Consider the following 15,497-nt stretch of genomic DNA (forward strand, 5'->3'; position numbering starts at 1 on the left):
AAATCCTTTATTTCTCAAGCCCTAATCATTTCTAGAAAAGAACATTCCCTGTGCGTTTAACATTGGTTCAAGGCCAACGCTACCACTTCCAGTCTGTGACCCTGGGCAGATCACTGACTCTCCCTGGGACCCACTTCCTCGTCTACGTTTGTGAGAAGAAGGTGAAAAACTACCTGTCTCTAAGGCCCCTCCCTGCTTGTACATCCCTGAATGAACTTGACCTTCACGTAAGCATTTCCTCAGGGCTGAAAGTTGGGGCCAAATTTGCTGAGATACATAAATACATATGACGGAGACAGCTATTGTTGTACGGCCTGGGTCTTAGAACGGAAAGTGAGGGAATTCTGCCTCCCCCTTACAGGGCGGGTGACCCTTCCGCCCTCCATCCATCTCCAGGGTTGGCTGTAGTGGAATAACGCGCTGAAGGAACACCTCACAAAGTGGTGCCCTGGAGCTGAGTCTTAGAAGATTCTGCTCAAAGCCCCAGGGACCTAGGAAAAGACTGCTCCTTAGGCCATAGTAGCAAAACATTTTCAATCAAAGAAACCTAAGTATTATCCGGTCCAACCTCCTCATTTTACAAATGAGGAAACAAGCCCAAGGAGTCTTCGTGACGTGTTGAACGTCACACGGCTCTTCAGTGGCAGAGCCAGGACCTGTCTCCCAGCCCATTCTCACTTGCCCAGACCACCCTCCCCTCTTACACTGGAAATCTAGGAGACAGTTTGTAAGAGCCGCCATAGTGAGCCTCACAAGGAGACCAAGAAGAGTCCCAGTCCTTCCACCCTCCAAAGAAGAGACACAAGGTCCTACCAAACCATGTGGTCTAGAGGGTGGAGCAGTAATGAATGTTGAGACTAGCCTTTTTCTCTCCTCCTTGCGTTCTCACGGTCAGGTGATTAGGGCAGAGAGAGCCCCCAGCTCCCATTTGCGAGGTGTTTTCCATTCTAGAAAGACTTGAGGCCAGTAGATTCGGCTGGATCTTTCCTAGCTATGGAAGCAAAGTCTCTTTTCCTTGTTCTTCGAGTGGAAGGATCCCAGAGCTAGGCATGGGTTTAGAAGAAGGAGGTAAGGAGATGGGTCTCTCTGCTTTGGTTCTAGGCTCCACCACCTCTAGCCTTGTGGAAAATTAATTGATTAACTGGAAGTCCTCCACGTGGTTGAGCCCAGCTCGTCAGGGGACTGTGCCGAGGCTCAGGGCTAGTAATAACATGAGTGGGTTAGAAAATAATTCCCGGAATAAGAATTAATTCATTCGTTGTATTTGGTGAAGGGAGAGCGGAAGAGCGTGCCAGGCAAAGGACAGCACGAATGAAGCCCTGAGGCATGTTTGTGAGGACATAGTGGGTGGCAAGGCCTGAGAGAGGCTGAGCAGGCTCAGAGCAGAGAGGCAAGAGAAGACGCTCTGCTCTTTCCTCTCCTCGCTTTAGAAGATGCCACCTTCCCCACTCATCGCCTCAGGGCCATTTAATCCATCCTGAAGAGGCAAAGGCTCCCTGGCTTGTCGACCTGCGGGTAACTGAAGTCTTCAGGTAACTTCCTGTTCATGGAGGCATCTGCCATGTAACACGCTCAGGCACCTCCATTATAGGCATTCACCACTAACCCAAGTGTGAAAGCTTGACCATTTCTCATGTATTCCATGGTTCTGATACAGGGGAGAGTGTTTCTTGGCCTCTTTCTTCTCCTTAAGTACCCCTATAAGTCAACGGGGTTTGTGAGCAGCTTAGGCCAAAAAACAAATTAAGGTAGAAGGCCACATGACCTCCCAGGTGGTGACCTACCATCTGCATCCTTGGTTGCTCTGGGAATTGTAGGGATGGTTGTGTTGCCTGGCAGTATAGGTTGGGAAGAGGCTGGCATGCTGGCCCCCACAGTGATGCACTTGTGGTTCTCAGCCATGTGGTCTGAGGAATGGGCTGTGCTGAACTCAAGGCTCCTGGAGTAGTGGAGAGTGTCCCAGAGCATAAAGGTTCAACATCCCAGGTTAGCCATCAGTCAGTCTCCTTCAATGCAGTCTTCGAGGATGGAGTCAGCCTCACTCACTCAAACCTGATGGCCATAAAATTCTGTGAGGGCTTCAGTCAATCGGGTCATTCATGGAGCTCTTCTCCTCAAAGAACAGAAGTCCTAATGGAAATAAAAGCTAGGGTTCCCATGCCTTAACCACACACGTGCACGCACACACGTCAGTATGGCTCAGCCAGTGATGACTCATTTAATAAATGTTAAGTGAGCACCTAAGATGGTACAGGCCCATTTCATGTGGGTTATAAATGGACCAGGTGGTTTACTAGATAAAGCTGCAGAAAAGGAACTGCCCAAAGTCCCAAGGTGAGGTGCTGTCCCCAGGGGTCCAACATCAGGGTGTACTTCCTCTCTGCCTGCTTAGCCCACTGCTCCACGTTTCACAAATCAGTACTGTGTCAGGCCCTGTGCTAGCTCCCAGGGAAGGAGAGGTCCATGGGGCATGGCCCTTGTCCTCACAGAGTCACTGTCTAGCCAGAGGATGGGAAAGGACAGGCTGCACACCTGTAACTGGTGGCAGACCCACAATTAACTACTTTTTTGTCTCCCACTCCCATCTAAGTTTATTCCGTGTCCTCTCCATTAGTGGGAACAAAGTGGAATCAGGAGGTGGCAGAAAACATTTAGATGAATTTGATGCTGGGGTTAAGTCCTGCTCTTTCCAATTCTCCATTGTAAATGGCAGGAGGCGTCTAGGGACCCCAGCTGCAGACCCCCAGATGGGATGGAGATTAAGGCGGGAGAGAAGGATATGGTCTCTGCTCTTCAAACTCTCTCTCCTATAGAGTCCATAGGAGTTTCAGGTTGCAGGGATGGGCAGAGATGGATAACAGATGAGAACTGAGCTGACCTTGGCTTCTTATTCCTGACGTCTGTTTGCACCGGCCTCTACTCATGTTTAGCCTTGAGCTTCAACTCCGAGTAAAAACATTCATCAAGATGGTATGTTCTGAATTCAATATCTCTGAGCTAATTCCAAGTATTACCCACAAATAGAGATTAGGAAAGGAGGCAAGAAATCTCAGGCCCTTGTCTAGAGCCCCAGAGATCTGCCTTCCATGACAGTGTTTCCTGTCCCTTTGTCTCTGGATCTGGAGCTGGGCCCCTCCAATGGTGAGAAATCATCACGCTGCTTAAGTGTTCCTTCCCTGTTCCTTCCCTACCTTCTCCATTTCATCCCCAAAACATAAACAGGCTGATGAAGTCCCTTCAAACTTTGCCAATGCAAACTGTGGCTTAAAAATGGAAATGAACTGAAATCGCAAAATAATACCTGAACGGACAGTAAAGCTCTCAACTCTTGTGTCAGACCCAAGCCCCAGCCTGAACCAATGCTCTTTTAATGACTTAATGGTAAATGCTGAACAAATTAGTGTTCCCCTAAAGTTGTCCTGGGGCACACGGAGTCACAGTCTTTAATTTTAATGAGCTTCTATTACACAATCTCTAACTGCCTCTTAACTGCCAGTGAAATGACCACCAGCTAAATGCTCAGCAAAATAGCTCACTTGGACCCCAAAGAAATTACCTTGAAATTACGACACTTAACCATGGCAAATGCACCAGGCTTCATTTGAGGAGGCGGCACCGGCACTGCAAGTGAGCTGATACCATGGGACATGTCCTTAGGCTTTTCTGGTGGAGCTTTTCTTGCTAATCGGATTTAATGCATTTTCTCTTTTAAATGTAAGTATTTAAAATGCAGCTGTACTTCTCACTTCCCTAGCGGAGACGGCTGGGCTAGTTCAGAAGACTGTCACCTGCAGCTTACCATTGTGTCTTTGAAGCCAGATGCAGCTGGGTTAGAATGCCACTTCTGCCACTTTCTTTCTGACTTTGGACGCTTTTTGTAATATAGAAGCAAAGAACACCTATTCAATATCTATTAAATAAGATAAGATGTGAAAAGCCAAGCACTAGCCTTGCACACAGTAGTTGCTCAATATATGCTCCCTCCTTTTCCTGGTACAGCTGTCTGAGTCCTGTCAAGACATAGAAACCACACAGTAGGTTGAACGTGGGGCAATTGATATAAGAATTAACTATGATACAGGGAACTCTAAGATGTAAGGAAAACCCTCTCGAGTTTCCTAGAGGCGGCCAGGGCTGAGGGAGAGTACCCGCAGGACAGATGCGGAGGCTCTCAGACATCGTTGGAGAAGGTGTGGTTGGTCAGCGCTCCAGACAGCACAGAAGTGCGCTGGTTTGGGCAGGCTGGAGCTGGGCTGGAGTTGCTGGGCAAGCAACAGGCCACCGTTTAGCGTACATGGGGGAGGGCAGGGGGCAGGCGAGCAGCAGCCGGTGGTGTGTGCGTGCAGAGGGAGGCAGGAGGCCTTCAGAGCACTCGGGCCACCTGGGGGCTGCACAGGGGCTATAGTTTCCACGTCAAGAGGGCTTGTCGCCAGGCTGTGCAGTCACAGAGGGATCACACTCTGGGCCTGGGGCTCAGGCAGACTCCATTAATGAATTGTCTCATGATATTTATAGAGAAACCAAAACCAGGCAGGATCACTGATATGTTAGATGACAGAACCAAGATCCAAAAACTTTTGCTTCAAAACAAAAGAAATAAAATTTAATATAAATAAATGCAAAATTTCACTTTGGGTTCAAGTCATCAACTGCATAGATATAATAGGTAGGAGAAGAGCTGAAAGTAACCTGTGGAGACAAACACGGAATTTCATTTTACTGTGAGCTCAGGGCAAAAAACACAAGACGGCTGCTGAAAAGCTAAGTTTTTCTGGTCTGGATCCACAGAAAGAGCTCAGGAGAAGGAAGGTAATTCCACTGTGCCGGTCAGGCCAACTCTGAGGACTGGTCTCACTCTCTGCCCATTGCTTGAAGAGTTGTATTCACGAATGTCAGCACATATTTATTGAGGACCTACTACGTGCTCAGCATTGTACTGGGCCCAAAGACACAAGAAATCTCAAAGTCTAAACATAGAAATTTGATATTTTTTAAAGATTGTGTTATATGTATCCATAAAATGGAATACTGGTCTTTGAGTACAAATGATGATTTAGTTGTATACTTATTGACACAGAAAGAGTTTCATAATACTCTTTCTCATAATACAAATACATAACGGTTAAGTAATGAAAACTAAATGCAAAACAATATTTGTAGTTGTGTTCCATTCAATTTTTGAAAAATATCAAAAGAATATAACATTAATTATCACCAGGCATTTTTTTCGGCCAATCTGTATTATTCTTTTCTCTATAATGAAAATATATTGTTTGTATCATTTTTAAGTTCCTTATCAAGGTAGATGAAAGTATAGGAAGTATTTAGGGTGTGATCATCCCTGGGAAGCTTTGCGGAGTAGCCTATTACGTTGGCGTTGGATAACAGGTGGACGGAGGGGCAGCAGCAGTTACCCACGTGTGACACTAGATGGCGCCAAAGCAGCTAGATAATGTTGAGCCTCGGAAACTGAGTTGCCTTTGCTTCAGAGAAACAATTTTATGAGATTTGAAATATTTAAGATTCTCTAGCCAGAATAAATGTTTTGGTAAGCCGGAATAAGTGTTGTGTTAATGATATTGAAATTACAGGAAACTTTTCAAAATTATAGTGGAACGCGCCAGTGATTGCTTTAGTAGTGTTTTTGGACTTTTGTTGCAATGCTACCAGATACTCACCCGTGCACAAAACCTTACCGTACCGGTTCTGCAGGTCGAAACTCCCCAAATTCCTGCGGCGTGATGACTCTTTGACTCTTACCCCTGACTACTCAGTAACCTCCGGATTTCTAGTAAGCCGTTGCAAGATTCAGGTGTGGGTAGTCATTAACAGTTAATCATCAGTCCCGAAAGCAGCTGGTTCTCAGCGCGGCCGGGGAGACGCGCTCGCCCCGCGCCCCGCAGCCTCGCCCCCCGGGCTCCGCGCGTCTCGGTCTCGGCCCCAGCCGGGACCCCCCGGGCGGGGAGGCTGCGCCGCGGCCTCTGCAAGTCGCCGCCCGCGCGGGGACGCGGGGACGCCGGGGACGCCCTGTTCCCCCGCCCCGCGCCTTTCGTGTGCTCACCTGAGCAGGCGTCACACTCCCTTCAGAACAGCGACAGGTGACAGAGAGGTTGCTCACAGGGGACACAAAAAAGCACGGAGAGCTCTAGGAGCTCACAGCTGGGGAAACACAGCTAGACCACATCGGTTTTACAAAGGCAGCGAAGGCAGGACAAGCCACACTGGGACGCAAGGGACAAGAGAAGTCCTGTGATTCCGGGACACCGCTGTTGGCGCTTTGTCCGCGGGAAATGTCGTCTGAAATGTGCGTTGGCCGACAGCCGTTATCTGGAAGCTCTTTCCCTCTGCTTCCCTTTCCCTCCCGCTGCTGCCAACTCACCTCCGCTCTGAAAGAACGGCTCTGCTAGAGCAAATGTGTCTGTCCCCTCCAGGCTCTAAGTCCCTGCCCTGTGGCAGGAAGGAGAAACCACCCTCATTTTGATAAGCGAGAAAACTATACATATTTACCCAACTTGAATCTCCGCGTTTGAATAGATGGATAGATAGGAAGGTATTGTGAAGATCAATATTGGTCTGTAAGCTGATAGTACCAAAATGTGAAGAAAACAGGACAGTAACAGGATCCTAAAGAAAATTGTTTGCAGCATGTTCTATCTCAGAGGTGGATACTGGAGATGGGATCAAGCAGGTTTCACTATATTAAAATGAGCCAGGCTCTTCCTCCAGCAGGTGAATTATCCACAGAAAATGTGCATAAGCTGGAGATGAGTTCTTACAGGGTCTTCATTACCAAGCTCAGGTTGTTTTTAAACAATCCCAGTGGGGAATAGATGGACTTCCCGTGTTCTCAGGCTGGTATTTCAGAGTCAGCACTGATGCGGAAACCAGGGTTCAGAGAGTGATGTCATCCCTGGGGAGACTGGTTCCAGTGCAGGAGGGTGACGTTCTTCTAAAAGTGTCTCTTGTTTTCTTCCTGCAGGTTGACCATTATCCTTCTGTGAGTTACCACCTGCCAAGTTCATCTGACACCCTGTTCAACTCTCCCAAGTCGCTCTTTCTAGGAAAAGTTATAGGTAAGAATTTGGGGTAAATTGCTCATGTAATATTCTAAAGCTCCTAATTCAGCTTTGAAATGTGTTGTGATTGGTGGTTGGGGTTCTAAGTCAATGATGATAATGAACCAACATTGTTTGCTGTGTGACGTAAAACGTAAGTGAAGCCAAGTGTCTGCTCCCACCTTCCTTATGTCAAATTTGTTCATTGGTTTATTAAAGACCTCTACCTACTAACATTATTTAATTTTACTTTTTCTCATTCTAAGCACATCAACATGATTCTTTCCTCTTCTCACTCTCGAGAAACCTACCTGACACTATTTGCAAATTAGAAGGCCAATAGGAATTGGAAAATTATAACAGAACATCCTCCCCTGTGTGTGATTGTGAATTTGAGTCACCCTGGCCCTTTTCTGTACTGTAAATCAGTGCTATCCAGATTAAAATATAGATATAATTGGTTAAGTATTTTTAAATGATTAACATAAAGCCAATGAATTTTTTTTCTATGAGAATGTATATTGTGAACCCAAAATGGAAATAGTAAGATGGTAGGTATGTGCAGGCCAACGAGGAGGTGACTCTGTGTCCAGTGGGTAACGGTGATAAGAATGGTATTCATCGTAAAAAGCACTCTTTTAAAAAGATGGGGGCAAATAGTGAGGAGAACAGGAGACCCAACCTATAGTAAAAACCACAATAATATACACTTATATAGGACTTACTGCAGGCCAAGCTCTATTTTAAGCACTTGAGATATATGAACTCATTTAACCTTTGTAGCAATTCCATGAGATAATCAAGATTGTTATGCAAGAGAATGCAAGACTATTATCTCCATTTTACAGATGAGAAAACTGAGGTACAGAGAGGTTAAATAACTTGCCCAAAACCACCTACTTAGTAAGTGGTGGAACCAGAACTTGAACCTAGGCAGTCAGACACCTTCATCTCTGCTCCTAACTACGGTGCTATACTGTCTGTGATGGTTGACTTAGAAATGAAAAGAGAAAGACAGAAGAAGATTTTGGCAGCAGAGGTTGACCAGTTGAGAGATAAATCCTACATCTCATCCCAGAAAGTGGCCAAGAGCAAAAAGTATTCCTGGACTTAGAACCAGGACCACACCAGGCAAGATAGCAGACGAGCCGAGTTGTACGTAAGGCCCTCGGAGGGAAAGACTACATCCTCAGTAAAAAGATGGGAGGGAGTGAAACAGCTCAGTCTGTGGGTGGAGGGGGAAAAGGAATGAGGGCTAGAATTCATTGACCACCTACTGTGTGGTAGGCATTGTGCTAAACATTCTACATCTGTAAATGTGACAACTAAATGTCACAAGGAGCCAATGAAGCAAGACCTATGATGATCACCCTCATTTTACAGAGGAGGCAGCTGAAGCTGAGGGAGTCAATTTGCCAACGTTACTTAACTAGGGTGTGGTAAAGCAGAGTAGTGAAGCCAGGTCTGTCTGTCGAGAGTCCACGTCTTAAGCAGATCAAAAGGACCTGTCCAGAAGGGATGCAGCTGGAAATCGAGCAATGTCCTTAATTAGCAACAAGAAGTGGCTGTTCAGTGGAGTAGAGCCTTGGCATCAATAAGGCATATATCCTGAGATACTGGTGATGCCCAAATACCGCCATACACATTCCTACAATTCAGTCAAGAGTAATCGAAAATTTTAAGTGCTCCTTCAGAGCAGTAACGATTCCATCAAAACAAACTCTACACTATGGTACTATGATATTCCTAAAGACACTACACTATGGTATTCCTAAAGCAACATCCGCCATGAACATGCCTGAAACAATGGGCTTCATTACTTCATGAGCCTCACAAAGTCAAGTTTTGACAGGAATGTTGGGTGATGGCTGGGTTCTCTCATGATAAATAACTCTCTCTGGTTCATCAGTGTTTCAGGTCATGTTTCAGGTCAATTTCAATTCACACTTTGGCAAAGTTACAATATGCAATGTGGCGTGGACCTTCAAGGTCATGAACAAATAACATCGTAAAGGCAACATCCTCTATAACTAAGAACTTACTGTGCTATCAATCTGTGCCAAGCTAAAAGCATAACAGGAACCTCAGATGTATGAGTGTTACACCCAGAGTTTTCTGTACACCAAAGGAAATTGTGCTGTGCACATAAACTAACTGTATGTGTGGCAATAAGTTATGTAAAGAATACATAAATGCCTGTAAGGAAGTCACGATCCCAAAGTGGACGTGGCATCATGGCATCATGCACATGAGAGTAGGTTAGGCTCCTGCTACGGGTCCCCAGTGCACTGACTCTGCACAACCCATGAGCTCCCTGCAGACCAGGGCAGTGTCTCCTAGTTTCACTGTATCCTAAGAAGGAGCAAGTGCTCAACAAAAATATTTGTTGAATTAATAAAGAATAAAAGGAAAAAGAAACAAAAAAATAGAAGTATACTGCAGAGTGAGAGAGTATGGATGATGATGCTAATACAATCGATAAAATTAGCACAGAGGTGAGATCTGCAGTTCTCATGTAGCTTGCAATCTGGTTTTTCTAAAAGCAGGTATCTGATAATAATAGAGGGGAGAGAATGTAGGCTTTGGAATCAGGCAGAGCTGATATCTTAGACAGCTCGGGCTGCGGTAACAGAATACCACAGACTGGGTGGCTTAAACAACAGAAATTTATTTCTCATGGTTCTGGAGGCTGGGAAATCTGAGATCAAGGTGCCATCAAGGTGTCTGGTGAGGGCCCTCTACCTAGATTGTAGACAGCCGTCTTCTCGTTGTATCCTCACAAGGCAGAGAGAGAGAGGAAGCAAGCTCTCTCATGTCTCTTCTGATAAGGGCACTAATCTCGTTCACGAGGGCTTCACCCAAAGGCCCAACCTCCTAATGTCATCACATTGGGGCTTAGGATTTCAACATATGAATTTGGGGGGGACGCATACATTCAGTCCATAGAGCTGGTTATATTTGAATCCAGGCTCTGTCTCTCATTAGCGTTGAAACTGTGGGCACATTATTTGAACCTCCCAGGGCCTGGATTCTTTCAGTTACAAAATGGGGACACAAACACCTACTTGCAGGCTGTTATCTCCCCGAGGAGGGGAGTATGTGTCTTTTATTTTTCTTTAACTAATCTATTTGCAGCCGCCACATCCGTGCCTAGCATACAGAGCATACTCAAAAAATATTTGTGGAATACATGAAGTACTGTTTTAGTATTAAGCTAACATCTTAGAAGGTAACCAGCACAATGCCTGATACACAAATAAAGAAAATTATTACCATTTTTTGATGCTGGCTCCATACCAGTCATTATGGTATGTATTTTAAGTACAGTGCTCTCTATGATCCTCACACCACCACCCAGACCGCTGTTACCCTCATGTGTGGAAGAGGGAACCAAGGCTCAGAAAGGTGATTTTCTTAAAGCAGGTTTCCCAACAGCAGCACTATTGCCATTTGGGGTCACATAATTCATTGTTGTGGGGGCTGTCCTGTGCATTGTCAGATGTTTAACAGAATCAATCCCTTTCCTCATGTGTCCTCTACCCACTAGGTATGAGTAGCACCCCCCAGTTGTGATAATCGAAAATGTCTCCAGACATTGCCAAGTGTTCCCCAGGAGGGCAAAGTCACCACCAGTTGAGAGCCACTAGCTTAAAGTCCCCCAGCCAGTCATTGGTGGAGCTGGGACTTGAAATGAGTGATGTGTGACACCAAGAGCTAGGCACTGCCTCCTGGTAACACCTGCAGCTCTCAGAATAATGAAGAAGCAAGGAAATTTGTTACCCTGAGGATAAATTCTGTTACACAATCAAAGGAGTCACAGTGAGGATCAAAAAAGACTTGTGGGTGCCTGGGGAGGCTAATCATTGGCCACCTTTTCAAGCCAATATTCCTTAAATATTTGTTCTATTAGTAGGGCAGGATTGATGAGAAGCACTTTTAAATTTCCCTTTGAAAGCAACATATACTTCAGTGAAAAACAACCACTATGCATTCATCAGCTATGTAAATATTCATCTGTAAAGATGGAATGAACTTCCAACAGATACCTCGTGTACTCCAGTGAGGTTTTGGCACCCCCTGGAGATCAGTGCCCCCAAGTTGTTGCATGGCTGGGTTAGCTGCAAATCAGAAACTGAGCTCATAAAAGAAGCAAAAGGATATGGATCTAAATAAATAATATGATTTCACATGGAGCTCTGTGATGAGCACTGCTTGAAAAAGGACACATAAAAAGGATGCGAGAAAGGGTACCCAATCAAGGACAAGTGCCATCTTTCTAAAGAGAATGGAGGAAATTTATTATAGAAATAAAAGTGTGATCACTGTCAACCAACATCAAAATTTTAGAATGAATTGTTACATTTCTGAGTCCTTCCAGAAGGAAGTCAGGGTCACTAGGAATGGGCAAAGCTTCGCAAAGTAGAAATTTCGCCAGACCTACTTATGTCCATTTTTCATCATTTACTAGCTGACTGATGTCATAGACTTTATGAATCTGATTTTCAGTAACAGATTTAATAGTCTCTCAAGAAATCTTTGAGTCAAGGAAGAGAAACATAACTGGAAGCCTGAAGCAGAGCCTTCTGTTTACTCATGTTTTTTCCAACATTTCTATCAGTGCCTTGGATAAAGACACAAATAGAATGTTTATTAAGTTTGCAAATGACACGAAGCTGAGAGGGATGGTGTAATAAGCTGGTTGATGAAAAACACTTCAAAAGCCTCTTGACGGGCTATAAAGATAGTATAAAAATAATGAAATGAAATATAATAGAGATAAACTTAATTCCTATACTTAGACCAAAAAAAAAAGCGCATAAGTAGAAGACAGAAGACTCTTGGTATGATGAAAAAGACTCAGGGCATTGGTCTGATGGAGAGTTCAATACAAGCCAACACTACATGGTGATAGATTTTTAAATAAATCTAATACTGAACTACATTAATAAGAGAATTGTGTCTGGAGCAAGGAGTACAGTCGAACCTCAGCTGGGATGTCATGGCCTACCCTAGACTCCTCATTTTAAGATAGATATTAATCTTCTGAGAAGAGCAGATAGACAAAGACCCATAAAGGAAAAATAAAAAGACCTGGGGATATTTATCCAGAAAAAAATGTGATTTAAGAGAAGTGAATCAATTTTCAATCTTTGATGACTGCTACATGAAAGAAGGATTAGGCCTTGTAGAGGCTACTCGCAGGACCTCTGTGAGGGGATGGTGAAAGGAAGATTTCAGTTTCCTATGACAAGAACTTCCTAATAATTGGAGATATTAAAAAATGAGTGGCACTATTTCGAGGTAGTGGGCTCTCCATTATTGAGAGTATTCAACAAAGGCTAAATGGAAATTTGTCTGTACTTTAAGGGATTTTCTGGATTGAGTGAAATCAGATTAGATAAAGCCTAAAAACCCTTGAAATAATAAGATTTATGATGGGAGTAATTTTCTTTTTTAGAAAGGTGAGAAATGCAATATTAAAGTAGAGAAGTTTCTCCTATTCCGTGTGAGAACTAAAAAGATAATTATATTCAGGGTTCCTTCATATCATACACTGCTGTGGATGTGTTACAGATATGAATTTAGAAGACTGTCAATATGCCACCCATCACATCACTATACATTCAACATTACTAAATATACAGCCTCTGTTTTCAGGATGGCATATTCATTTTAATTTTAATTTTAGAAAATTAATTCTGAGCCCTCTTTTTATTAATTTTTTCAAATTATTTGTGCCACTGCTGTAAATCATAGTCATATAAAATCATAATAAAGTAGATCAATTCTATGATAAAAAGGCAGTAATTCCTCTGTGTAAATTTGAGAAGCTGTGCTTGAAAGAAGCTGAGTACTAATGCAGAGTAATCATTGCTTTACCGACCGTGGCTATTTCTCAGTGGCAATGTCGGGAGTGGTAATAGCAACAGTGAGTGTCTATTCATTTGAATTTAATATAGTTTGTAAGTCATATTGGTCCCAGATCCTAATATTTTCCAAACTATCATTATCCAAAGCAACTCTGATAGAAGATGTACCTATTGGTAGCCACTATATGATTTCCATTATAATCTAAAATGTGAATATTATGATCTGTTGATAAGAAATCCTTATTCTCGGACTTTCCAAAACTTTCTGCACATTTGGCAAAGCCTCCTTACAGCAGGAAATGACATATTTATATCTTCATTCATTGGTGAGGTGGTATACTGTGGTAGGCATTATGCTGCTCCCTGAACATTTCCAGCCAAGAAGTTATGAGTAGAAAAGATGTGTGTAATTTCTGGGTAGAACATTTAATTGCTGATGCAAGACCCACTGGAGTCCTTCTGTCCCCTTGGCATTGTGTCTGGCAAACCTCAAGACAGTGGGTGCCCCATCAACTGGGTCCCTCTGTAACCACAATGAACAGAGAACTCTGTTGACTCATGATGGACCTGTAGTATGAGAAAGAAAAAAAGCTTTGCTTTTTTAAGCTACCAAGACTATAGGGCTATTTGTTACTGCAGCACACCCTAGCCTATCCTGATTGATACATAAGGATTGCAGCCAAGAACAGCCTTTGCTATCACACACGAGGGTTACAGTCTTGCTCTATCGTTTACAAACAGTATGGCTTTGGAACGTTACTTAACATCTTGTGCATTCTGTTTCCTCATGTGTGAAATAGGAATAGTAACAGTCCCTATTTCACAAGATTCAGTAAAATAATGTATGCTTAGCAGGTAGCACACGGTCTGCCACATAGTGTGTGTGTAATAAACATTAGTTATTTTTATTCAGTCATAATTAAACAAGTATGTAGTCATCTTTTGTCATGTACCAGTCATCATATACATCATTGGAACACCAATGGTGTCCAAGACAGGCACAGTGTCTGCCTTCAGAGGGCTTAAGTTCTAACTGCAAGAGAGGAGAAGATGATGAAAAGGCAATGAAATGGAAGGACACATGGCAGGATAAATGGAAGATGGAGGTACAGGATTCTTTGGGAGCAAGTAGGAAGGACACTTAACCCAATCCAGGAAACGAGGGGAGGCAGACCAGAAGCAGTGACATGGAAGCTGAGACTGGAATGGTAACTTAGAATTATCTGGGCAAAGGAATGAGGAGGAGTGGAGGGCAGAAAGAGGAGGGCTTTTTCAGTTCCCTGTCGCTGTACAACAATCCACCCAAAACTTTGTGGCTTAAACAGTACTTTGTCATTTCACACAATTCTGTGGCCTGACTGGATGGCTCTTCTGCTTCATGTGGTCTTAGCTGGGGTATAAGGATGACTAGATGGTCCAAAGTGGCCTCGCTCATATTGCTGCCCAGGAGTTTAGCTGAGGCTGTCAGCCAAGGGCCTCAGTTCTCCCCAGCGGGCTCCACATCGTGGCTGCTTGGGCTTCCTCCCTGCATGGCGGCTGGGCTCTAAGAAGGAGCATTCCCAAAAGAAGGCGCAAGCTGGAGCTCTCTAACAACACGCCTCAGAGGTTGTAGACATGCCTTTTACCACATGCTATTGGCCAAAATCTGGGCTCCAGCCTGCATTCCAGGAAGGAGGAACCAGACTCTACTTCTCAATGGCTTACAGGCAAGGTCACACTCAGAGGAGCACACTGCAGAGGAGTGGGACAGGAAGTATTTCTGTGACCATCTTTGGAAACAAAGTGTGCTATGGGGAGAGTCTGAGGAACCACAGCAAGTTTCACTCAGAATGGTTGACACTAGAGCATGAAGAGACAAGTGATAAAAAATGCGGCAGCAGTAAGCAGGGTTCAGATCAAAATAGGCTTTATAAGTATGTACCAATGTCCCAATTTGCCCAGGACAGTCCCAGTTTCCTCTTGCCAGGGCAAGAGTGAATTATTGGCAATGCCGACATTCACTCTAAAAATGTGACCCAGTGTGGATTGATAAATTGTACCATCACCTGTCTTGTTTTGGGGTCTCCCAAGAGGAGCCCTTGGGAACTGAGCTCCAACCCGAGGTCCCAGGAAAGGGGAAGCTTCTTGGTAGAGTAGTGGAAGGAGATGAGGAAAGGCAAGGAGATGAGGATTTGAATACAGTTTATTTGGGAGAGGATCATCAAACCACTCACCATCATGGGCACCCAGTAGGACAACTGTGGGAGACAGTGCAGAACGTGCCTCAGTATCTCAACTGAGGCAGGCAGAAGCCAGGGCATTGCTAAACCTCCTCCCCACACAGCATGGGTGAGGGCTGCTGCCAGGGCTCTTAACTCCCCAGCAGATCCTGCTTGCCCTGCGTTCCCACCCAACGTGCTCCCAGGGGTTGCTCCCGTGCAACACAGGGGACTGCAGTCAGCATCTTCAGAGTCGGCGGTAAATGCAGAGGTGTAGGGCAGGGCCCTGACAGCATCTGGCATGCTACAGGACTTATTTACAAGTCATGTGGGGCTCTAATGTTATACTGGAGGCAAAAGGGTGTCATGGAAGG

The 15,497-nt window shown here is 44.5% G+C and overlaps 1 protein-coding gene across 1 annotated transcript in view; it reads left to right on the top strand.

The window, feature by feature from the left end:
• The window catches only part of CNTNAP2 (contactin associated protein 2), an 815,107-nt gene that overhangs the window by 694,655 nt on the left and 104,955 nt on the right, over positions 1-15,497 (top strand). Inside the window, exon 13 of the mRNA XM_058532231.1 lies at positions 6,980-7,073. Coding sequence (XP_058388214.1) covers positions 6,980-7,073 — 94 coding nt within the window. The remainder of the gene's footprint in view (positions 1-6,979; positions 7,074-15,497) is intronic.

Source organism: Diceros bicornis, chromosome 3, assembly GCF_020826845.1.
Source record: "Diceros bicornis minor isolate mBicDic1 chromosome 3, mDicBic1.mat.cur, whole genome shotgun sequence".
Classification (NCBI taxonomy): Eukaryota; Metazoa; Chordata; class Mammalia; order Perissodactyla; family Rhinocerotidae; genus Diceros; species Diceros bicornis.